We start from the raw sequence: 26,182 nt of genomic DNA on the forward strand, positions 1-26,182 counted from the left end.
ATGAGGCAGGCAGATCACCTGAGGACAGGAGTTCGAGACCAGCCTGGCCAACACATAGTGAAACCCCATCTCTACTAAAAAAAAAATTCAAAAATTAGCCAGGCATGGTGGCGCATGCCTGTAGTCCCAGCTACATGGGAAGCTGAGGCAGGAGAATAGCTTGAATCCAGGAGGTGGAGCTTGCAGTGAGCCGAGATCGTGCCACTGCACTCCAGCCTGGGCCTGACAGAGCAAGACTGCATCTCTAAAAAACAAAATAAAACAAAAACAAAGTGATTTCTCTTGTCACACTCAGATGGCCTAGGACACATGGGCATGTGAGGTCCCACACCCTTTTAACAGCCCATCTGGAGCTAAGGAACAAGGAGGGGCTGGCCTATTTTCCTCTGCACACGTTCATACTTTTGTACACTCACCTTCAATACTGGGCTGGAAAGAACAGTCCCCATCTCCAAATGGTGCTAGAAATCAGGGAACCAAGTACTGCAGATGAATTTTCCAAATGTAACAACCTTTCCATGGCCCCTGCCTCCCCCAACACTTCCTGATACAGCTAATAATTAAGAACACAATCCAAGGCTAAGGGATAAATTATTTCTTTGGATTTATATTTTTCCATAAAATGCAAATGCTGATTCATCAGTGAGTCAGTATATGAAAAAGGGCCTCTTAAATGTCTTATAAACACTAATTATTCTTCCCCAGTCTTCATTTCCTTAAAGTCACATCGCTCACAAGTAGGCTCATCTTCCACTTCTGCCATCTGAAGGCTGGTCCATGCCCAGCCTGAACCAGGGGAAATGTGCAGAACTCACCAAAATTTTTCCAACACCCTGACAGCATTTTATTTCAAACTCTGATCCCTGCCCTGTGATTACAAAGAGGATGCTGCTGGTTGTCTCTCACAGTCCCTGCTGTGGGAAAAACTGATATCCAATGTTCTCTGAAACATACTGCCTTTCATCTAGACTCAGAAGCTAGACATAAAATTTAAAAAAGAAGAGTGTCCATGGCCATGTTATACCTGCCACCTGCTAGGGCCCAGTCATCAGTCATGGTTGCTGATGATGAGACTGCTGAAAAGACCTGAGCAGGATGGGAGAGAACAAAGGTAGTTCTTTTTATAGCATGAGGGGAATGGGAGACTTCAAAGCTTCCAGCAGCCTCATCACCCAGGCTTCACCCTAGAAGTCATTTTTGTCATCAGGCTAGCTGAGGCTTCTGGGCCTCTCCTTGTGCCTCTTCATATTCTTCTTCTGGTTTCAGCTGAGGGCCAGGGATCATCACCGTCTGAAAGAGTAGGACGCCAAGTTACCCACCAACCAAGCCCATGGCTAACCCAGAAGAGCTCCCTTGCTCCCACCCACCCACCCACCCAGCCTTCCCTTCCTGGGTGGTGCATCACCCCCTCTCGCCACTAGGTGGAGCCCGACAGAGTGGCTTAGGAGACCACGAGTAGTGCCTCAGCTCTCTTAAACCATGCAAGCCACCTTACCTTAAGGATGGGCTGCTTAGGGGGTGCCCATGGGGGAACGATCTTGGTATGCATTCTCCAGCTTCCATAGGGGTTTGTCAACTGCTTTTCGAATACAACATACTCCAGGACATCCTTGGGTACATCTTCCTGTCCATACATCAACCGGCCAAACCGGTCATAGATGGCCAGAGTCTGCAAGGATAAAAGCAAATCTGGCCTCTTAGTTTTTTTGGTGTGTGAGTGTGAGTTGTTTGTTTTATTGCCATACAACCTTTTTTTTTTTTTTGAGACAGAGTCTCACTCTGTTGCCCTGGCTGGAGTGCAGTGGCATGATCTCAGCTCACTGCAACCTCTACCTCCTGGGTTCAAGCAATTCTCCTGCCTCAGCCTCCCAAGTAGCTGGGATTACAGGCACGTGCCACCACTCCTGGATGATTTTCTTTTGTCTTTTTTAGTAGAGATGGGGTGTCACCATGTTGACCCAGCTGTCCAACTCCTGACCTCAGGTGATCCACCCGCTTCGGCCTCTCAAAGTGCTGGGATTACAGGCGTGAGCCACTGCACCCAGCCTGCCACACAACCATTTTTGAAACCACCATAAGAAAAATCTTTTTAAATTTTTTTTTTTTTTGGAGACGGAGTCTTGCTGTTGCCCAGGCTGGAGTGCAGTGGTACGGTATCGTCTCACTGCAACCTCCGCCTTCCAGGTTCAAGTGATTCTCCTGCCTCAGCCTCCTGAGTAGGTGGGACTACAGGCACACACCATCATGCCCGGCCAATTTTTCTATTTGTAGTGTACAGAGTGTTTTGCCATGTTGGCCAGGCTGGTCTTGAACTCCTGACCTTGTGATCTGCCTGCCGTGGCCTCCCAAAGTGCTGGGATTACAGGCATGAGTTACTGTGCCCAGCCAGAAAAAATCTTAATGGGTAGAAAAAAAGTTATCTCGGAATTCTGAATCTAGGACTATCTGATCAACTACTGACACTTTATTCTTACAAGTTCTTTGACAGGGGGCAGAGAGATGGGGAAGTCAAGACCAAGAAGGAGTGGGGCACAATGGCTCATGCCTATAGTCTCAGCACTTTGGGAGGCTGAGGTGGGTGCATCACTTGAGCTCAGGAGTCTGAGACCAGCTTGGGCAAAATGACAAGACTGGTCTCTACAAAAAATACTAAAATTAGCCAGGCATGGTTGCGTGCCCCTGTTGTCCCAGCTACTTGGAGGCTGAGGTGGGAGGATTGCTTGAGCCCAGGAGGTTGAGGCTGCAGTGAGCCACAATCACATCACTGCACTCCAGCCTGGGTGACAGAATGAGACCCTGTCTTGGGGGAAAAAAAAAATCAGGAAGAGTGGGAGAGAATATCCTCACACATCTTAGTAGAGCTAACATGTAACAGTGGGAAGGGGACAGCGGCACAGCAAGGAAGACAGGTCACAGTGTACCTTTTATTACTGTCTACAGTCCTGGGCAACCATACCCAGCACTCCAGAGGGAGGTGCCCAAGCTCAGAGTGAAAAAAAGCTGGGAGGAAGGCAGACGAGTGCCTCTACCTGCCGGGTGTGCATGCGTACGGTGATCTGGCCGTACACGTTGCCCTGGTTCATCATACTTGAACAGCGAACTTGAACAACATGGGAGGGCTCTAAAGATTCCACAAAGCTCCAGCGGACGGTCTTATATTTGATGTCCCAGGTCATGTCCTAAAGGCAAAGGAGAACAAGTTCAACTGCATTTTTCCCTCCCTTTAAGGAAGCTGGTGCTGCCACACTGCTCTCACTTCCTGCAAGACTACAGCCAACAGGTAGCACGTTTCCCACCACATGCTCTCTTGTGCCTATTTTCTCTTGCACCTTCCCAAGTTTTGATTAAGCTATTGGTCAAGCTCACCTGACAACTCTCTCTTCATCTATATCACAACTTCAGACCCACCTTCCTCTTTGAGGACCCTTCTCTAAATCAACAAAAACCACATTCCAAACTGCCAGCATGCCCAATACACCAATATCCCTCCCATACACTTTCATAATGTGGCAATTATTGCATGTACTTGTGTTGACTGCATATATATATTTTTTTCCCACTCACATATTAACAATGAAAAGTGGGAATTTTACAGGGCTATAAGGGCTAAACTGCTAGGACTGGGGAAGACTGATAGAAACTGAAGTTCTACTGATAGAAACCCAAGTTCTTTTTTTATTTATTTTTATTTTTGAGACGGCAATCTTGCTCTGTTGCCCAGGCTAGAGCACAGTGGCGCGGTCTCGGCTCACTGCAAGCTCCGCCTCCCAGGTTCACGCCATTCTCTTGCCTCAGCTTCCCGAGTAGCTGGGACTACTGGGCGCCCGCCACCATGCCCGGCTAATTTTTCTGTATTTTCAGTAGAGACGGGGTTTCACCATGTTAGCCAGGATGGTCTTGATCTCCTGACCTCGTGATCCGCCCGCCTCGGCCTCCCAAAGTGCTGGGGTTACAGGCGTGAGCCACCGCACCCGGCCCCAAGTTCTTATTCTTGGATCTCTAACTGAACCACAAAGTTCTTATCCTTGGGGATCCCTCCAAGTGCCTCACACTCCTGTTACCACTCAATATAAGCCTCATGAACTCTTGTTAAATCCCTCATGATAGTGCAGGCGTGTGGAGATGTGGCCTAGTATGGCCCATATCCAAGCCTCAGGACCTATGCTCCTGCAGTGTCATTACTGCTTGTTGAGGGACTTCTTTCATTTGCCAGGGCCCTTACCAGAGTCTGTGTCAAGACATTGTCATTCAGCTACAAGCAATGAACCTTCAACCTGTGCCTTAAACTTCCTACACTCTCAAAACTGCTCCTTCTTAAGAAAAACCAGGCAGGGCGCAGTGGGGTTCATGCCTGTAATCCCAGCACTTTGGGAGGCCGAGGCGGGCGGATCACCTGAGGTCGGGAGTTGGAGACCAGCCTGACCAACGGGAGAAACCCCGTCTCTACTAAAAATACAAAATTAGGCCAGGTGCGGTAGCTCACACCTGTAATCCCAGCACTTTGGGAAGCCGAGGTGGCCGGATCACGAGGTCAGAAGATCGAGACCATCCTGGCTAACACGGTGAAACCCCGTCTCTACTAAAAATACAAAAAAATTAGCCGGGTGTGCTGGCGGGTGCCTGTAGTCCCAGCTACTCAAGAGGCTGAGGCAGGAGAATGGCGTGAACCCAGGAGGCGGAGCTTGCAGTGAGCCGAGATAGCGCCACTGCACTCCATCCTGGGCGACAGAGCGAGACTCCATCTCAAAATAAATAAATAAATAAATAAATAAATAAATAGCTGGGCATGGTGGCGCATGCCTGTAATCCCAGCTACTTGGGAGGATGAGGTAGGAGAATCGCTTGAACCTGGGAGGTGGAGGTTGCGGTGAGCCAAGATCGCACCATTGCACTCCAGCCTGGGCAACAAGAGTGAAACTCTGTCTCAAAAAAAAAAAAAAAAGAAAGAAAAGAAAAGAAAAGAAAAACCAGAGACGACATCTAGAATCTGCCCACTCAGTCACCCCACAGTTCTAAGGAGGATGAGAACTTACTGGAAAACAGTGTTCAGTTACCAAGGTATGAAGTCGGTCATGGTCTGAGCTAGAAAACAAAGCAATAAATATCATTGACTACTGCTCTTATAATACCCTGTATGAAGACTGAAAATGGTCCTGAAAATGGAAAACAATTCATTTTTACAAACGTTTTCGGCACATCTAGTATAAGCCAGGTATAAAATATGCTAAATTCTAGGGGCACAAAGACGAACAATAATGTGATTTACCAGAAAACCCTAAGATCTGGTAGCAGAATAAAATTATATTACAAATAAAAAATAAATTTTAAAAAAATTATGTTTAAATCTAAGGAGTAGGAGGTAATTTCTCTAAAATTACCATATATCCTTAAGATGGGTACCCTCACTGGGACATAGGACCTGATTTTTGCTCTAAGCTAGTATGAGCAACAAAGTTCAACACAAGTAACAATCAAAAGCTTGTTTTATCTCCTCTTGCCTCTGAGCCAGCATCAGTACCATCTGGCTTGGCCTTATATCTTTTTTTTTTTTTGAGACAGAGTCTCGCTCTGTCGCCAGGCTGGAGTGCAGTGGCGCTATCTCGGCTCACTGCAACCTCCACCTCCCAGGTTCAAGCGGTTCTCCTGCCTCAGCCTCCTGAGTAGCTGGGACTACAAATGCACGTCATGACGCCCACCTAATTTTTGTATTTTTAGTAGAGATGGGGTTTCACCATGTTTTTAGCCTTATATCTTACACGCTCATCTTTGAACCTAGTCAAAGATAATCATGTCTTTCCTGGTCTATTTTCTCTCCTTTATCTTGTTGCTGCCAGAGTGGCCGAGTCATGCTGACTCTATATAGTAATGGTTAAAAAAACACAAAACAGCCGGGCATGGTGGCTCATGCCTGTAATCCCAGCATTTTGGGAGTCCGAGGCGGGTGGATCATGAGGTCAGGAGATCGAGACCGTCATGGCTAACAAGGTGAAACCCCATCTCTACTAAAAATACAAAAAAAATTAGCCGAGAGTAGTAGCAGGTGCCTGTAGTCCCAGCTACTCAGGAGGCTAAGGCAGGAGAATGGCATGAACCCGGGAGGCGGAGGTTGCGGTGAGCTGAGATCACACCACTGCACTCTAGCCTGAGTGACAGAGCGAGATTCCGTCTCAAACAAAACAAAACAAAACAAAAAAACCACAAAACAGACAACAAACCCTAGTTCCTATAGATACAAGATTTTAGGAGGGTTCCTAGCTGATGAGTCTCAAACCTAAGGCCATAGATTAGCTTCTTTCAGATACACACGACTTTTCCCCAGTTTACTATGAGCAGTTTAACTCTTTGTCCCCTTTGAAAAATCTTGCTCTCTAAGCCCAGAATGGGTAAGGGATTAGTTCTAACATGTCTATCTGCTTCCCTTTCATCTCTATTCCTAATAGGAAAGATTCCAAGTCATTTCCTCTACTGTAGGAACAGACTGAGCTGTGGTGACAACTACCATGATGACCATCACTGGCACCTCTGAGTGAACTCTTCCTCCCCACTATCCTGGCATAGAAGTCTTCAGTGGAAATAAACTCCATTTTCCATGAGTTCACTTACTATTTTGCAATAATGTAATACTACTTCTACTATAAACATTTAGAAATGGTGGATAAAATGGGCCGGGTGCGGTGGCTCATGCCTGTAATCCCAGCACTTTGGGAGGCCAAGGCGGGCAGATCACGAGGTCAGGAGATCAAGACCATCCTGGCCAACATGGTGAAACCCTGTCCCTACTAAAAATACAAAAATTAGCCAGGTACAGTGGCACACATCTGGAGTCTCAGCTATTCAGGAGGCTGAGGCAGGAGAATCGCTTGAACCTGGGAGGTGGAGGTTGCAGTGAGCCAAGATCGCGCCACTGCACTCCAGCCTGGCAACAGAGCGAGACTCCGTCTCAAAAAAAAAGGAAATGTTGGATAAAATGTAAAACAGACAAATACACTTTTGCTTTTTTTTTTTTTTTTGGATTGCACCACTGCCCTCCAGCCTGGGCTACAGAGTGAGACTCTGGGACTACAGGTGCACGCCACCACACCCAGCTTTTTTCGTATTTTTAGTAGAGTTGGGGTTTCACCATGTTGGCCAGGCTGGTCTCGAACTCCTGGACTCAAGTGATCTGCCCGCCTCGGCCTCCCAAAGTACTGGATTATAGGCATGAGCTACCACACCTGACCAAAAAATAATTTGACAGAAACCACCCCTAAGGAAACCCAGACATTGTAATTATTAGTAAAGACACAAATCAATTGTCCTAAATATGTCCAATGAGCTAAAGGAAACCATGGACAAAGAAGTAATGAAATCAGAAAAACAATGTGTGAACACATTGGAGACAGAAATTATACAAGGGAACCAAACAGAAATTCTGGAGCTAAAAAGTACAATAAATTTTAAAATTCACTAGAGGGGTTCAACAGCAGGTTTGAGCAGGCAAAGGATCAGTGAACTTGAGGATAAGGTAATTAAAATTACACAGTCTAAAATGCAAAGAGAAAAAATAATAAAAAAAATGAACAAAACCTTGAGGGACCTGTGGGACATCATCAAGTATACCAAATACACATCATAGGAGTCCCAGAAAAAGAAGAAAGAAATGGATAGAAAAAAAATTTGAAGAAATAATGCGGCCAGGCACAGTAGCTCATACTTGTAATCCCAGCACTTTGGGAGGCCAAGGTGGGTGGATCACCTGAGGTCAGGAGTTCGAGACCAGCCTGGTCAACAGGGTGAAACCCTATCTTTACTAAAAAATACAAAAATTAGCCAGGTGTGGGTGGCAAGTGCCTGTAATCCCAGCTACTTGGGAGACTGAGGCAGGAGAATCACTTGAACCTGGGAGGCGGAGGCTGCAATGAGCCGAGATCGGGCCACTGCACTCCAGCCTGGGCAACAAGAGTAAAGCTCCATCTCAAAAAATAAAATAAAATAAAAATAACATGCAAAAAAAAAAAAAAAAGAAAAAGAAATAATGGCTGCAGACATCCCAAATCTGATGAAAGACATTCATATGTACATCCAGAAAGCTCAAAAACCTCCTAGCAAGATAAACTGAAAGAAATTCATACCAAGAAACATTAAAACCAAAGTGTCAAAACCCAAACACAAAGAATGAATCTTGAAAGTGGCAACAGGCTGGGCACAGCAGCTCATGCCTATAATCCCAACACATTGGGAGGCAGAGGCAAGAGGATCACTTGAGGCCAGGAGTTCGAGACCAGCCTGGGCAACAAAGCGAGACCCCTGTCTCTGCAAAAAAATTAGAAAAAAAAAAAAAAATTAGCCAGGTGCTGTGGCACACACCTGTAGTCCCAGCTACTCAGGGGCTGAGGTGGGAAGATCGCTTGAGCCCAGCAGGTTGAGGCTGCAGTGCAGCTATCATTGCACCACTGTGCTCACTCCAGCCTGGCTGAAAAAGTGAGACCCTGACTTTAAAAAAAAAAAGAAACAAACAAAGGCTAAAGGGGATCCTTCAGGCTAAAATGAAAGGACACCAGAAAGTAACTCAAAACCACAAGAAAAAAACAAAAAACATGTATGTTTTACTACTATGTAGGAAAAGTAACTACAAAGATAAATATAAAAGCCTGTATTACTGTACTTTTGGTTTATAATTCCTCATTTTTCATCCTGTATGATTTAAAAGACAAATGCATAAAACAATAATTATGAATTGATGTAATGGGCACCCAAGGTATAAAACTGTAATCTGTGATAATGAAGCAGGAGAGACATAATGAAGTGGGAGGGAGAGACATATAGGAGCAGAGCGTTTGTATGTTATTGAAACTAAGTTGATATTATTCAAACTAGGTTGAACTAGCCACCACGCCTGGCTGTGTTTCTCTATTTCTGCAAAAACCACTGTTGAGGACAGGCGGTGGCTCATGCCTGTAATCCCAACGCTTTGGGAGGTCGAGGCGGGTGGATCATCTGAGGTCAGGAGTTTGAGACCAGCCTGGCCACTTAATGGGAAAGCACAGTCTCTTCAATAAATGGTGCTAGAAAAATGAATATTCTCATGCAAAAAAAAGCAAAAACATCACATAGTTTTCACTATATACAAAAACTAACTCAAAATGGAGCAAAGACCTAAATGTGAGAGCTAAAACTATAAAAATCTTAGAGAAAAAGGAAAGGGAAATACTTCATGACACTGGATTTGGCAATGATTTCTTGAATATGACACCAAAAGAAAAAACTCAATATGGTAACAAAAGAAAAAAACTTGAAAAACTGGATTTCATCAAAATTTAAAACTTTTTTGCATCAAAGGATACTATCAAGAGTGAAAAGACGGCAGGCGCAGTGGCTCACGCCTGTAATCCCAGCACTTTGGGAGGCCGAGGCAGGTGGATCACCCGAGGTCGGGAATTCAAGACCAGCCTGGCCAACATGGTGAAACCCTGTCTCTACTAAAAATACAAAATTAGCCAGGCATGGTGGCGCATGCCTGTAATCCGAGCTACTCAGGAGGCTGAGGCAGGAGAATTGCTTGAACCCAGGAGGCAGAGGTTGCGGTGAGCCGAGATCACGCCATTGCACTCCAGCCTGGGCTTCAAGAGCAAAACTCCATCTCAAAAACTAATAATAATAAAAGAGTGAAAAGACAAACCATAAAATGGGGGGAAATATTAGCACAGCATATATCTGATAAAGGATTAATATCCAAAATATATAAAGAACTCCTATAACTCAACAACAAAATAACCGCCTAATTTAAAAATAGACCTTTCTGGGCTGGGTGCAGTGGCTCATGCCTGTAATCCCACCACTTTGGAAGGCTGAGGTGGGTGGATCATCTGAGGTCAGGAGTTCGAGACCAGCCTGGCCAACATGGTGAAACCCCGTCTCTACTAAAACTACAAAAATTAGCTGGGCATGATGGTGCATGCCTGTAATCCCAGCTACTCGGGAGGCTGAGGCAGGAGAATCGCTTGAACCCAGGAGGCAGAGGTTGCTATGAGCCGAGATCGTGCCACTGCAGTCCTGTCTGGGCGACAGAGCAAGACTTCAACTCAAAAAAAAAAAAAAAAAAAGACCTTTCTTCAAAGAAGACGTACAAAAGGCCAATAGCACACGAAAAGATGCTCAATGTCACTAGCTATTAGGGAAATACAAAGCAAAACCATAATGAGATACTACACTTCACACCCATGAGGATGCCTATTATAAAAAGAAAAAGGCTGGGCATGGTGGCTCACACCTGTAGTCCTAGCATTTTGGGAGGCCGAGGCAAGAGGATTGCTTAAGCCCAGGAGTTTGAGACCAGCTTGGGCAATACAGTGAGACCCCATCTCTCATATATATATATATATATATATATATATATATATATATTTTTTTTTTAATAGAAAGGAAAGTGGCTGGGTGCGATAGCTCACGCCTGTAATCCCAGCACTTTGGGAGGCCAAGGCGGGTGGATCACGAGGTCAGGAGATTGAGACCATCCTGGCTAACACATGAAACCCCATCTCTACTAAAAATACAAAAAATTAGCCGGGCGTGGTGGCAGGCGCCTGTAGTTCCAGCTACCCAGGAGGCTGAGGCAGGAGAATGGCTTGAACCCGGCAGGCGGAGCTTGCAGTGAGCCGAGATTGTGCCACTGCACTCCAGCCTGGGCAACAGAGCGAGACTCCATCTCAAAAAAAATAAAAAAAATAAAAAAAATAAAAAGGAAAGTAATAGGTATCAGTGAGGATGTAGAGAAACTGGAATCCTTGTGCATTGGTCATAGGAATGTAAAACAGTGTAGCTGCTAAGGAAAACCATATGGTGGTTCCTCAAAAAGTTAGGTTTTTTTTTTTTGAGACAGTCTCACTCTGTCATTGAGGCTGGAGTGTAGTGACACAATCATAGCTCACCACAGCCTCAAAAATCCCTGAGCTCAAGCAATCCTTCTGCCTTAGCACCTCAAATAGCTGGGACTACAGGCATGCACCACCATGCCTGGATGATTTTTTAAATTTTTTATAGAGATGGGGTCTTACTCTGCTGCCCAGAAACAATCCTCCCACTTCGGCCTCCAAAAGTGCTGGATTATGGGTATGAGCCACCACCCAGACCTTCAAAAAGTTAAACATAGAGTTATCACGTGATCCAACAACTTCAGTTCTGAGTATATACCCAAATGAATTGAAAGCACGAGCTCAAACAGATACTTGTACACCAACAATCACAGGAGCATTATGCCACAATAAAAGGTGAAAACAACCTGAATGTCCATCACTAGATGAATGGATAAACAAAATGTGGTGTATATACATACAATGAAATATTATTCAGCCTTAATAAGGAGACATATGTGGCTGGGCACAGTGGCTCACACCTGTAATCCCCGCACTTACGGAGGCCGAGGCAGGCGGATCACCTGAGGTCAGGAGTTCGAGACCAGCCTGGCCAACATGGTGAACCCCGTCTCTACTAAAAATACAAAAATTAGCCAGGTGTGATGGCAGGCGTCTGTAATCCCAGCTACTTGGGAGGCTGAGGCTGGAGAATCGCTTGAACCCAGTAGGCAAAGGTTGCAGTGACTGGAGATCGAGCCATTACACTCCAGCCTGGGTGACAAGAGCAAAACTCCATCTCAAAAACAAAAAAAAGATAAAAAAATAAAAATAAAATTAAGGAGACACATGCTACAATATATATGAACATTGAAGACATCATGCTAAGTGAACTAAGCCAATCACAAAAGGTCAAAAACTGTAAGATTCCACTTATGTGAGGTACCTAGATGCCTTCATCTGTTCAGGATGCTATAACAAAAATATCATAAACCAGGTGGCTTATAAACAACATTTATTTCTCACAGTTCTAGAGGCTGGGAAGTCCAAGATCAAGACACTGGCAAATTTGGTGTCTAGTGAGAGCCCGTTCCTCATAGATGTTGACTTCTTGCTGTGTCATCGGTGGGTGGAAGGGGTGCACAAGCTCCCTCAGGTCTCTTTTTTTTTTTTTTTTTTTTGAGATGGAGTCTCGCTCTGTTGCCAGGCTGGAGTGCAGTGGTGCGATCTCGGCTCACTGCAACCTCCACCTCCTGGGTTCAAGCAATTCTCTTGCCTCAGCCTCCCAAGTAACCGGGACTACAGGTACACGCCACCACGCCCAGCTAATTTTTGTATTTTTAGTAGAGATGGGGTTTCACCATGCTGGCCAGGATGGTCTCGATCTCTTGACCTCGTGATCTGCCTGCCTCAGCCTCCCAAAGTGCTGGGATTATAGGCGTGAACCACCACACCTGGATCCCCGGGTCTCCTTTATAAGGGCACTCTTCCCATTCATGAGGGCTCCACTCTCAGGACCTCATCACCTCCCAGAGGGCCCCCCACAGCCTATACCAACACCTTGGGGGTTAGGATTTTGACAAATGAATTTTCAGGAGACACTAACATTCAGACCATAGCATCAGGATGGGTAAATTCATAGAGAAATAAAGTAGAATGGAGGTTACCAGGTGATAAGGGAAGAGGGCAATGGGGAATTACTGCTTAATGGGTATAAAATTCCTGTCTGAGATGAACAAAATCTGGAAATGGATAGTGGTAAGAATTGTACAACATTGTGAATGTACTTAATGCCACTGAATTATATACTTCAAAATGATCAAAATTGTAAATTGTATATTATGTGTATTTTACCATAAATATATAAAAGCTATTATTAATCTTATAATTTTTAAAATAAATGATTGTCTTAGATTTTTCTAAAATATCTATTTGTTTAAAAAAAAAATGCAGGAATACAAAATGGCAAGAAAACTGTACCAACACTTTGGGAGGCTGAGGTGAGAGGACTGCTTGAGGCCAGAGTTCGAGACCAGCCTGGGCAACATAGCAAGACCCTGTCTCTACAAAAAATTTAAAAATTAGCCAGGTATGGTGGCATGTACTAAGTCCCAGCTACTTTGGAGGCTGAAGTGGGAGGATCACTTGAGCTTGGGAGGTCAAGGCAGCAGTGAGCCGTGATCGAGCCAGTGTACTCTAGCCTGAGTGACAGCGCAAGAGCCTGTCTCAAAAACCAAAAACAAGGCCAGGTGCAGTGGCTCATGCCTGTAATCCCAGCACTTTGGGAGGCTGAGGCAGGTGAATCACCTGAAGTCAGGAGTTGGAGACCAGCCTGACCAATATGGTGAAATGCCATTTCTACTAAAAATACAAAAATTAGCTGGGCATCATGGTGTGCACCTGTAGTCTCAGCTACTCCAGGGACTGAGAAGGGAGAATTCCTTGAATCCGGGAGGCAGAGGATGCAGTGAGCGGAGATCACACCACTGCACTCCAGCCAGGGTGACAGAGCAAGACTCCATCTCAAAAAAAAAAAAAAAAACAAAAACAAAAATGACAAGAACTAACCAAAACCCAAAAGAAACAAATAAGACAAGAGAAAATGGACCTATTGAAGACATAGATTTTGAAGTTATCAGACACAGGTTTTAAAATAACTGTGATTAGCATGTTCAAGAAATTAGATGACAGAATGGAGAATTTTACCAGAGATCTGGACACACTAAAAAAAAAAAAAAAAAAAAAAAATGAAAATTCTAAAAGCGAAAAACAGAAAATAAATAAAATAAATATAAAATTAAGAACTCGATAGGTAGGTTAACAGCAGATTAGCTACAATTGAAAAGAGGACAGGAAGATAGATCAGAGAATATCCAGACTAAAGCTGGAGGGGGAAAAAAAAGGTTGGAAAAATATAGAAAAGAGCTGAAGACACATTTGGCACACAGTGAAAGATCTAACATATGTGTATTCAGAACTACACAAGGAGACGAGAAAGTGGAGCAGAAGCAACATCTGAAGAGATGAGTTCTGACTGAGAATTTTCCAACACTGACAAAAAAAGCACCTAAAGATTTAAGAAGCAATATGAACCCAGAGCAGGATAAAAGACACACACATGGCCCACTGTGGTGGCACATGCCTATAATCCCAGCATTTTGGGAGTCTGAGGTGGAAGGATTGCTTGAAGCCAGGGATTCAAGACCAGCCTGGGCAACAAAGGCCAGACCCTGTCTCTACAAAAAAAACTAAAAAAAAAATAAAAATTTAAGAAGACAGATACCCATAGATAAATCATAGTAAATTGCTGAATATAAAAAGAAAGAAAAAAAATCTTTTTTTTTTTTTTTTTTTTTCTGAGACGGAGTTTTGCTCTGTTGTCGTGGCTTGAGTGCAGCTGCACGATCTCGGCTCAAAGCAACCTCTGACTCCTGGGTTCAAGCGATTCTCCTGCCTCAGCCCCTCCCGAGTAGCAGAGATTACACGCATGCACCACCACACCTGGCTAATTTTTTTTTTTGTATTTTTAGTAGAGGCAGGGTTTCACCACATTGGCCAGGCTGGTTTCGAACTCCTGACCTTGTGATCCACCAGTCTTGGCCTCCCAAAGCGCTGGGATTACAAGCGAGAGCCACCACACCCAGCCTGAGAGAAAATCTTCAAAGCACACAAAGTCAGCTGGGCACAGTGGCTCACACCTGTAATCCCAGCACTTTGGGAGGCCAAGGTGGGCAGATCACAAGGTCAGGAGTTCGAGACCAGCCTGGCCAATATGGTGAAACACTGTCTCCACTAAAAATACAAAAATTAGCTGGGCGTGGTGGCAGGCACCTGTAGTTCCAGCTACTCAAGAGGCTGAGGCAGCAGAATCGTTTCAAACTGGGAGGCGGAGGTTGCAGTAAGTCGAGCCTGCACTCCAGCCTGGTGACATAGCAAGACTCTGTCTCAAAAAAAAAAGATAAATAAAAGCACACAAAGTAAAAATAAACTTTAACAAAATGAAAAAAAAAAAAGTTAATTTCTCAACAGAAACAACAGTAACGCTGAGGAGGGCGGATCACCTGAGGTCAGGAGTTTGAGACCAGCCTAGCCAACATGGCAAAACCCCATCTCTACTAAAAATACAAAAATTAGGCCGGGCGCCTTGGCTCACGCCTGTAATCCCAGCACTTTGGGAGGCCGAGGTGGGCGGATCACTTGAGGTCAGGAGTTCAAGACCAGCCTGGCCAACATGGTGAAATCCGTCTCTATTAAAAATACAGAAAATAGTCAGGTGTGGTGGTGCGTGCCTGTAATCCCAGTTACTTGGGAGGTTAAGGCAGGAGAATTGCTTGAATCTGGGAGGCAGAGGTTGCAGTGAGCCAAGATCATGTCACTGCACTCCAGCCTGGGCAACAGAGCAAGAGTCTATCTCAAAACAAACAAACAAACAAACAAACAAAAAAAAAAAACAATGTTTTGAGAAATAAAACAAGGCTGAGCATAGTGGCTCACATCTGTAATCCCAGCACTTTGGGAGGCTGAGGTAGGCAGATCACCTGAGGTCAGGAGTTTTAGACCACCTGGCCAACATGGTAAAAACCCATCTGTACTAAACATACAAAAATTAGCTGGGTGTGGTGGCATGCAGTTACTTGGGAGGCTAAGGCAGGAGAATTGCTTGAACCCAGGAGGCACAGGCTGCACCACTGCACTCCAGCCTGGATGACAGAGCTAGACTCCGTCTCAAAAAGGGGAAAAAAAAATGACTGGCTTGCATAGCCTGGGCAACATGGTGAAATCCCATCCCTACAAAAAATGAAAACTAGCAGGGTGTGGTGGTATACCCCTAGAGGTTCCAGCTACTCAGGGGGCTGAGATGGGAGGATCGCTTGAGCCCCAGAGCTGAGGCTGCAATGAGCTGTGATTGCACCACTGCCCTCCAGCCTGGGCAACAGAACAAGACCGTCTCAAAACAAAAAACAAAAACAAGAACAGCCTGGGCAACATCGCGACATCCCATCTCTATTCAAAATAAATAAATTTTTTTTAAAGAAATAAAAGTAAAATTAAATAATTAATGGATTTTAGACTACAGGTTTTGGGTCCCACCTGAAGCCTAGCCACAGCAGCCACAGATCAAAGAATGCCAGCAACAGTCCACGGCTAGTACTTAAGATATTCCAGCCTCCTAATGTTGATTCTTCATCTTCCTAGCAGCCCTAACTTGGATGAATCAAGAAAAAGCTGGGTGGCCAGGTATGGTGGCTCATGCCTATAATTTCTTCACTTTGGGAGGCCAAGGCAGGAGGATTGCTTGAGCCCAGGAATTTGAGACCAGTCTAGGCAACATAGCAAAACCTTGTCTCTACAAAAAAAAGTTTATTTTAATTAGCTGGGTGTGGTGGCAGATGCTGGTGGTCCCAGCTCTACTTGACGGACTAAGTAGATTCCTTGAGAGAACCACTTGGGTCCAGGAGGTCAAGGCTGCAGTGAGCCATGATCATGCCACTGCATTCCAGACTGTGCAACAGTGAGACTCCATCTCAAAAAAAAAAACGGGGGCCGGGCGTGGTGGCTCACGCCTGTAATCCTAGCACTTTGGGAGGCCGAGGCGGGCAGATTGCCTGAGGTCAGGAGTTCAGGACCAGTCTGGCCAACATGATGAAACCCCGTCTCTACTAAAAATACAAAAAAATTAGCCGGATGTGGTGGCGTGCACCTGTAATCCCAGCTACTTGGGAGGCTGAGGCAGGGGAGTTGCTTGAACCAGGGAGGTGGAGGTTGCAGAGAGCCAAGATTGCACCATTGCACTCCAGCCTGGGTGACAGAGCGAGACTCCATCTCAAAATAAAAAATAAAAAATAAAAAAATAAAATTGGAGGGAGAGCTGGAAATTTTCACAAGAAATATATTCCAAATAATCAAGGAAAGGGAAATGAAGATACGTAAGACAAACACACAAAAAAGATCAGAATGAATTCAGGGATCAGATGGGGTGAAAAAGGCAGCTATTCTGGCACAAGGTCCCAACACTTGCAGGTGGAACTGAGACAGACCAAATGGTAGAAATTCCCAGAAGCAGAGAGGGGAGTGAAAGACAGCGTCAGTCACTAATTACTTCCAATATAGGAAGTTCTCTCACTCTAGATCTCTTACCTGAAGGCAGAAAACAAATTTGTGCAAAACAAAAACAAACAAACAAACAAAAAAACTGTGCCTAAAATAATAGCTAACTGCTGAGAACAGAATGGGTAAAGATAGGGAGTTCACTTACTTGTTTAGACAAAGGTGAGCTTCAATAAAGATATCCTTAGCTTTTTCAGGGAAGTCCTTTATTTTAAAGTTGGCATCATAGTCTTTTATCCTCCGGATTCTGTAAAATTAAGCCTGAGTATTACTTCTAAAGGTCTTACAATTCCATAATTCACAGCCTACACTGACCTCCATTCATGTCCATCCACTTACTCAATAATTGTTTAGCTTTTTTTTTTTTTTTCTTTTTTTGAGTCTCGCTCTGTCGCCCAGGCTGGAGTGCAGTGGCATGATCTCGGCTCACTGCAAGCTCTGCCTCCCAGGTTCACGCCATTCTCCTGCCTCAGCCTCCTGAGTAGCTGGTACTACAGGCGCCCGTGACCACACGCGGCTAAATTTTTGTATTTTTAGTAGAGACGGGGTTTCACCGTGTTAGCCAGGATGGTCTCGATCTCCTGACCTCAGGATCCGCCCGCCTCGGCCTCCCAAAGTCCTGGGATTACAGGCGTGAGCTACCACGCCCGGCCAATAATTGATTTTTTAATGTGTCAAGTCCTGGAAATTCAACCTTCTCCCTCTTAAATTAAGCACTCTAAAGAAAGACTAAGACTTCTCATAGTGAAATTTCAGAATTCTAGAATCAAAGATAACATCTTATATGCACTAAAAACAGAAAAAACGGGTTTCTTACAAATGCTCAAGAGTGAAAATAGGCCAGGCGCGGTGGCTCACGTCTGTAATCCCAGCACTTTGGGAGGCCGAGGCAGGTAGATCACTTGAGGTCAGGAGTTTGAGACCAGCCTAGCCAACAGGGTGAAACCCCATCTATACTAAAAATCCAAAAATAAGCTGGGCATGGTGGTGCACACCTGTAATCCCAGCTACTCCGGAGGCTGAGGCACAAGAATCGCTTGAACCCAGGAGGCAGAGGTTGCAGTGAGCAGAGATCGCACCACTGCATTCCAGCCTGGGTCACAGAGTGAGACTCCATCTCAAAAAAAAAAAAAGCTGGGCATGGTGGTGCTGTCTGTAATCCCAGCTACTTGGGAGGCTGAGGCAGGAGAATACTTGAACTTAGGAGGCAGAGGTAGTGATCGCGCCACTGCACTCCAGCCTGGGAAACAGAGCGAGACTCCATCTCAAAAAAAAGAGTCAGAATAACACTGGGCTTCTTTTTTTTTTTTTTTTGAGACAGAGTCTCGCACTCCGTCGCACAGGCTGGAGTACAGTGGCGCAATCTCAGCTCACTGCAACCTCTGCCTCCTGGGTTCAAGCAATTCTCCTGCCTCAGCCTCCCAAGTAGCTGGGACTACAGGCACACATCACCCCGCCCGCCTAATTTTTGTATTTTTAGTAGAGATGGGGTTTCACCATGCTGACCAGGCTGGTCTCGAACTCCTGACCTTGTGATCTGCCTGCCTCGGCCTCCCAAAGTGCTGGGATTACAGGCCTGAGCCATGGCACCTGGCAACACTGGGCTTCCTAACAGCAACATTAGAAGTTACAAAGACAGGCCGGGTGCAGCCCGGCCAGCCACCCCTTCCGGGAGGTGAGGGGCGCCTCTGCCCGGCCGCCCCTACTGGGAAGTGAGGAGCCCCTCTGCCCGGCCAGCCACCCCGTCCGGGAGGGAGGTGGGGGTTCAGCCCCCCGCCCGGCCAGCCGCCCTGTCCGGGAAGTGAGGGGCGCCTCTGCCCGGCCGCCCCTACTGGGAAGTGAGGAGCCCCTCTGCCCGGCCAGCCGCCCCGTCCGGGAGGGAGGTGGGGGGGTCAGCCCCTCCGCCTGGCCAGCCGCCCCGTCCGGGAGGGAGGTGGGGGGGTCAGCCCCCCGCCCGGCCAGCCGCCCCGTCCGGGAGGTGAGGGGCGCTTCTGCCCGGCCGTCCCTACTGGGAAGTGAGGAGCCCCTCTGCCCGGCCACCACCCCGTCTGGGAGGTGTACCCAACAGCTCATTGAGATCGGGCCATGATGACAATGGTGGTTTTGTGGAATAGAAAGGGGGGAAAGGTGGGGAAAAGATTGAGAAATCGGATGGTTGCCGTGTCTGTGTAGAAAGAGGTAGACATGCGAGACTTTTCAGTTTGTTCTGTACTAAGAAAAATTCTTCTGCCTTGGGATCCTGTTGATCTGTGACCTTACCCCCAACCCTGTGCTCTCTGAAACATGTGCTGTATCCACTCAGGGTTGAATGGATTAAGGGTGGTGCAAGATGTGCTTTGTTAAACAGATGCTTGAAGGCAGCATGCTCGTTAAGAGTCATCACCACTCCCTAATCTCAAGTACCCAGGGACACAAACACTGCGGAAGGCCGCAGGGTCCTCTGCCTAGGAAAACCAGAGACCTTTGTCACTTGTTTATCTGCTGACCTTCCCTCCACTATTGTCCTGTGACCCTGCCAAATCCCCCTCTGCGAGAAACACCCAAGAATGATCAATTAAAAAAAAAAAAAAAGAGCAACTAGTCCAGATTAAAACAGGTAAGAAGACTCCAGGAGGGATTTCTTGAAAAAGATGAAATTAATAAAATATTTAATGTTGCAGGGCGTGGTGGCTCACACCTGTAATCCTAGCACTTTGGGAGGCTGAGGCAGGTAGATAATGAGGTCAGGAGTTCGAGACCAGCCTGGCCAATATGGTGAAACCCCGTCTGTACTAAAAATACAAAACAGCCAGGTGTGGTGGCACACACCTGTAGTCCCACCTACTGGGGAGGCTAACACAGAAGAATTGCTTGAACCCGGGAGGCAGAGGTTGCAGTGAGCCAAGATCACACCATTGCACTCCAGCGTGGGCAACAGAGTGAGACTCCTTCTCAAAAAAAAAAAAAAAATTTAATGTTTTGAATGCACAGAGAGGAAATTACATAACCCATAGTTCCATAAGCAAATGAGCAAATTAAGACACTACACTTCAGAAAAAAAAAATATATTATGCAGGAAAGAAAAAGTGTTCATAATGTACTATATAACTCAGCTGTCAACAGCATTTTCCAAGTTATAACAATATAGAGAATTTGATTTAATCAAAGTATTAATTTAAGTGTGTTAAAGGAATTTATCCCAGGGATGTGAGGTTGGTTTAATATTTGAAAATCAATTAATAAGGCTGGGCACGGTGCCTCACGCCTGTAATGCCAGCACTTTGGGAGGTCAGGAAGGTGGATCACCTGAGGTCAGGAGTCCAGGCTGGCTAACATGGTGAAACCCTGTCTCTACTAAAAATACAAAAATCAGTGGGGCATGGTGGCGCACACCTGTAGTCTCAGCTACTCGGGAGGCTGAGGCAGGAGAATCACTTGAACCTGGGAGGCAGAGGCTGCAGTGGGCCGAGATGGAGCCACTGCACTCCAGCCTGGGTAACAGAGCAAGACTCCATCTCAAAAAAAAAGAAGAAAAGAAAAGAAAATCAATTAATATGTCATCATATCAACAGAATAAAGAACAAGTATCACATGATCATCTCAATAGACACAAAAAAGCATTTGACAAAATCTGACACCCCTTTATACTCTTTTAACCTCAAAGCCTTGCTTGTACTGTTCTGTTTCCCTAGAATGCTATTCCTCACCACACTTCTCCACCTGGCTAACTCTAAAAAAAAAAAAAAAACTTTTTTTTTTTTTTTTTTTTTGAGATGGAGTCTCACTCTGTTGCCCAGGCTGGAATGCAGTGGTGCAATCTGGGCTCACTGCAACCTCCACCTCCTGGGTTCAAGTGATTCTCCTGCCTCAGCCTTCCGAGTAGCTGAGATTATAGGTATGTGCCACCATGCTTGGCTAAATTTTGTATCTTTAGTAGAGATGGGATCTCACCATGTTGGCCAGGCTGGTCTCAAACTCCCGACCTCAGGTGATCCGCCAGCCTTGGCTTCCCCAAGTGCTGGGATTACAGTTGTGAGCCACCTCATCCAGCCACAATCCCAACTTTAAATATCATTTCCTCAGGCAAGTCTTCTCTGATCTCCCAGACCAAGTTATCTTTTTTTTTTTTTTTTTTTTTTTTTTTGAGACGGAGTCTTGCTCTGTCGCCCAGGCTGGAGTGCAGTGGTGCAATCTCGGCTCACTGCAAGCTCTGCCTCCTGAGTTCACACCATTCTCCGGCCTCAGCCTCCTGAGTAGCTGGGACTACAGGCGCCCGCCACCGCGCCTGGCTAATTTTTTGTATTTTTAGTAGAGACGGGGTTTCCCTGTGTTAGCCAGGATGGTCTCGATCTCCTGACCTCGTGATCCACCCGCCTCGTCATCCCAAAGCGCTGGGATTACAGGCGTGAGCCACCGCGCCCAGCCATTATCTTTCCGTCATATGCTCCCATGGCACTCCTACTTCACTACACCTGTAATTATTTGTGTGCGATCAGTATTTAATGACTGTTTTCCTCCCCTAGAAGAGAACTGCATGGTAAAACCGTATGTGCTTTGTTCATCATCACCATGGACCCTGCTCACAGTCCAGGAGAGAAATACATGAGAGGAAACATTGCAGTACAGAGTATTAGGAGAAATAAATACAAGTGTGCAATTACAATCACAGCAAAGGCAGCACCAAAAATAGTCATGGAGGCCTTAGAAACAAACATGATAGCCCGGCGTGGTGGCTCATGCCTGTAATCCCAGCACTCTGGGAGGCCTGAGGCTGGCGGATCACCTGAGGTCGGGAGTTCAAGACCAGCCTGACCAACATGAAGAAACCCCATCTCTATTAAAAATACAAAATTAGCCGGACGTGGTGGCACATGCCTGTAATCCCAGCTACTCGGGAGCTGAGGCAGGAGAATCGCTTGAACCCAGAAGGCAGAGGTTGTGGTGAGCCGAGATTGCACCATTGCACTCCAGCCTGGACAACAAGAGTAAAACTCCAACTCAAAAAAAGAAGAAAAAAAAAGTAGGAGGGGAAAAAGACATTTCAGGCAAAGGAAAGGATGTGCAAAGACAAAGAGGAATGGTACAGTACTGGCAAGGAATTGGCAATTAGTTTGGAAACGCTAAAATTTAGGATGAGAAAAATGGAATAAGGACAAAGAATGATGGTGGAGAAAAAGGCAAGGACCAGATTATAAAAGCTTTGTATACCACTGAAGATATCTGGATTTTATTCTTTGGTTAACAGGAAGCCATAAAAGAGTTCTAAGCAGGGAGGTGATATGATAAAATCTTTATTTTTTTTTTTTTTTTTTGAGACAGAGTTTCGCCCTTGTTGCCCAGGCTGGAGTGCAATGGCACGATCTCGGCTCACCGCAACCTCTGCCTCCCGGGTTCAAGCGATTCTCCTGCCTCAGCCTCCTGAGTAGCTGGGATTACAGGCATGTGCCACCACGCCCGGCTAATTTTGCATTTTTAGTAGAGACGAGGTTTCTCCATGTTGGTCAGGCTGGTTTTCGATTCCTGACCTCAGGTGATCCGCCCACCTCAGCCTCCCAAAGTGCTGGGATTACAGACGTGAGCCACCGCACCCAGCCAATAAAATCTATATGTAGAGAAATAAGTCATGGCCATGTGAAGAATTCATACTGACTCAATATACTTATGCACATAAACCTATACATGATTTACATATAGTGACAGCGGCTACTCTGGGCACAGTGGCCTATGGGGTAGCCCTGCTCTGCAATGAACAGTACAAATTAAAAAAAAAAGATAGATACAGTCAGAGCTAGACTGGCTGGGTGTGACGGGTCACACCTGTAATCCCAGAATTTTGGGAGGCTGAGGTGGGAGGACTGCTTGAGCCCAGGAGTTCGAGACCAGCCTGGGCAACATAGTGATAACCCGTCTCTACAAAAATTTCTTTTAAAAATTAGCCAGGTCGGCTGGGCGCAGTGGCTCACGCCTGTAATCCCAGCACTTCAGGAGGCCGAGGTGGGTGGATCACGAGGTCAAGAGATCGAGACCATCTTGGCCAACATGGTGAAACCCCATCTTTACTAAAAATACAAAAATTAGCTGGGCGTGGTGGCATGCGTCTGTAGTCCAGCTACTCGGGAGGCTGAGGCAGGAGAATCTCTTGAACCCGGGAGGCAGAGGTTGCAGTGAGTTAAGAGTGAAACTCCATCTCAAAATAAATAAATAAATAAATAAATAAAGGGCTGGGCGTGGTGGCTCTCGCCTGTAATCCCAGCACTTTGGGAGGCCAAGGCGGGCCTCCTGAGGTCAGGAGTTCAAGACCAGCCTGACCAACAGACCAACATGGAGAAACCACATCTCTACTAAAAATACAAAATTAGCTGGGCATGGTGGCACATGCCTGTAATCCCAGCTACTCAGGAGGCTGAGGCAGGAGAATCATTTGAACCCGGGAGGCGGAGGTTGCGGTGAGCCAAGATCGTGCCATTGCACTCTAGTCTGGGCAACAAGAGCGAAACTCCATCTCAAAAAAAAAAAAAAATTAAATATATGATTAAAAAAGGATCCTATACACTCCAAAGTCAACTCCCTAACTGATATGACAAAAATTACCAATAAAGGCAGGGATGCTGAGAATCAGGAAGCCCACATTATTCTGCATTAAATACAGACTCTAGTACAAAGGAGAAAATACCATCATGTTATTAAGAGAATGACACCCAACCCAATTAACCCAAAAAGGTCTCTTTGGGATAAAGTAGCAACAAAAAATTGTTATTCTAATACCAATACCCAAATGTCTCAGACACCTACGACACTTGTGATGCCATAGTCTTCTTCATTCGTTCAGTTCTCTCTATCAGTCCCTCCTTTGAAAGAGATGATATGCGTGCATCACCCTCAGGAGGAACATAGGCATCAAATATACCAGCTGTAATAAGGGAAGAAAAAAATTAAGAAAGTGTTGAAAGATTGAGAAGAACTCATAAAATTGAAGTAATGTAAAATTGGGAAGGATTGTGGATATGAAGTAGACTAATGAAACAGACTTCCATGTAGAGAGAACTATGTTACACTAGAAAAAAACAAAACAAGGCCGGGCACAGTGGCTCACACCTGTAATCCCAGCACTTTGGGAGGCCGAGGCGGGCGGATCACAAAGTCAGGAATTCAAGACCCGCCTGGCCAAGATGGTGAAACCCCATCTCTACTGAAAATACAAAAATTAGCCAGGCATGGTGGCAGGTGCCTGTAATCCCAGCTACTTGGAAGGCTGAGGTAGGAGAATCGCTTGAACCCAGGGGGGCAGAGGTTGCAGTGAGCCCAGATTGTGCCACTGGGCGACAGAACGAGACTCTGTCTCAAAAAACAAAACAAAACAAAACAAAAAAAGCCAGAAAGATTTAAGTCTTCTCTCAGAGCCTCAGTTTCTACTTCCACAAAATGGAGAAATTTCACTCTTGCCTTCTAGGGACAGTGTGAAAGTAAGTTCAAAGAACAACTTCATGATATATAGTGTATATAAGGTTAATCATTATTGAGGTTGAACTGACTTTGTGCTTAATTAAATATTATCAATCATAGTCCAAGTCATCCCAAGTTCCAGAAGATCTCTGACAGAAGGATCCCAGGTCAGGGTCCCAGAAATACCTCACCTGTACAGGCCAGATGTATGGAACGGTCCGATTTTTCTGGAGGAATAACCAATCCTGCTTTCCGGGCATGTTGCATAAACTCCTTTTCTGTTTTAAATTTAGGTTGATAAATAGGAGGTGTGAAACGTTTTTTAGTTCTTACTGGAACTATAGCTGAGGACTGAGTCACCAGAACTGGCTGGAAGGTAAAGGAAAGGTTAGGAACCTAGAAAAAAGATCTACTATCTTTTACAAACTCTAAGCAAAGCACTATAGAGAGGGAATATCCAAAGAATGCTTCAGGAACAATTATAAAACAATATCACAGGGAAAAAATGCATTAGGACCTTAATACTTATGGGTGTCTCTAAATAGAAGACAGTTAGCAGTCTTTATTAACATCACATTTACTAAAGGCTTCCTTTAGAACTTCCCACAGTACAGGACTATGCTAACTCCTACGGATACTGAGTTGATTAAAGCAAGTTTCAAAAACTGATGGTGATGGGGAAACACCAACTCAATACTGAAATAGGCAGAATACTATTCTTTATTATTTTTTGAGGCAGATCGCTAGCCTGGAGTGCGGTGGCACAATCACGGTTCACTGCAGCCTTGACCTCCTGGGCTCTAGCTATTCTCCCACCGCAGCCTCCCAAGTAGCTGGGACTAAGGAGTGCGCCATCACATCCGGCTAATTTTAAAATTTTTTTGTAAAGACCAGGTCTTATATGTTGCCCAGGCTCATTTCGAACTCCTGGGCTCAAGCCATCCTTCCGCCTCGGACTTTCAAAGTGCTGGGATTACAAGTGTGAACCACCGCGCCTGGCCCTGAATGCTATTCTTAAAGCATAAGCAAAGTCCTCTTGTAGGCATCTGCTCCATATGTACGCGTGATATTTTGCTCATCCTATCGGGAGTCTCGCTGTAAACTTTATTCTGTCGTTTTAGCACCCAACTGACCAATAAACCCTCGAAAGACCAGGAGACCTTTTCTCTCTGATCATGAGGTTTGCTCAGACGGGGCAGTGACAATATGGGACGCCCTCATTTTCGGCTACTCTTCAACGTAGTTCACTTATAAGAATCGAAAATTAGGGAGTCCACCTTCCAACCCATTACTTGTCTCTCCTTTAATATCTCCTCGCCAGACAGACCCAAACCAATCCGGAAAAACTTAATACCCGTTAATTCACTCGCTCTCATGGCCCTGTCTAGGCTATCCCCATTCGACCACTGAGCTCCGCAGCTAGGTCCTGTCCACCTAAGCCTCTTCCCCGGCCTAGGTATGACTCGTATTGTCCCAGCTCACCAAGGACAATTGCACAGAGAGTATTTCCCTCGACTCTGTCCTCCTCCTGTAGCCCCTAGGGTCCTATCGGCCCCGTCCCTACCCACCTGCCGAGACCACCAGCCCAAAACCCTCGATAAACAAGAGAACCCTTGAGGTATGGGGGCTGCCATCTTGTTCCCGCAAAGGCCGCCGGGAAGGGAGCTGAGCGTGAAGAGCGTCGGGTAGGAGAAAAGCCCCACAGGGTGGAGCTAGCACAGGAGTGGAATTTTCCAGGGAGCGCGCCCTCCGCCGCAGTGTGAGCAGCGAGGACGCGCACGTGCTCGCGGGAGTGGGGGAGGGTGGAGTAAGGAGGGCGGAGT

At 45.8% G+C, this 26,182-nt stretch overlaps 1 protein-coding gene across 3 annotated transcripts; it reads right to left on the reverse strand.

Annotated features, from left to right (window-relative positions):
- Positions 1-587: 587 nt before the first annotated feature.
- MRPL45 (mitochondrial ribosomal protein L45) lies at positions 588-26,182 on the reverse strand. Of its 3 annotated transcripts, none has more exons than XM_024350352.3 (8): positions 25,928-26,182; positions 24,551-24,728; positions 23,709-23,826; positions 17,086-17,184; positions 5,034-5,082; positions 3,030-3,179; positions 1,496-1,669; positions 588-1,290 (listed from the first exon to the last, which is right to left on the reverse strand). In XM_024350352.3, exons 1-8 carry the CDS (start codon positions 25,991-25,993, stop codon positions 1,204-1,206), a joined length of 921 nt encoding a protein of 306 aa, XP_024206120.1. In that variant the 5' UTR covers positions 25,994-26,182; the 3' UTR covers positions 588-1,203. The 3 variants fall into 3 exon arrangements, with proteins under 3 accessions (XP_024206120.1, XP_063655693.1, XP_054527596.1); XM_063799623.1 differs by having other exon boundaries at positions 25,842-26,014; XM_054671621.2 differs by lacking the exon at positions 3,030-3,179 and having other exon boundaries at positions 25,928-26,050.

This window comes from Pan troglodytes, chromosome 19, assembly GCF_028858775.2.
Source record: "Pan troglodytes isolate AG18354 chromosome 19, NHGRI_mPanTro3-v2.0_pri, whole genome shotgun sequence".
In the NCBI taxonomy this organism is placed as follows: domain Eukaryota; kingdom Metazoa; phylum Chordata; class Mammalia; order Primates; family Hominidae; genus Pan; species Pan troglodytes.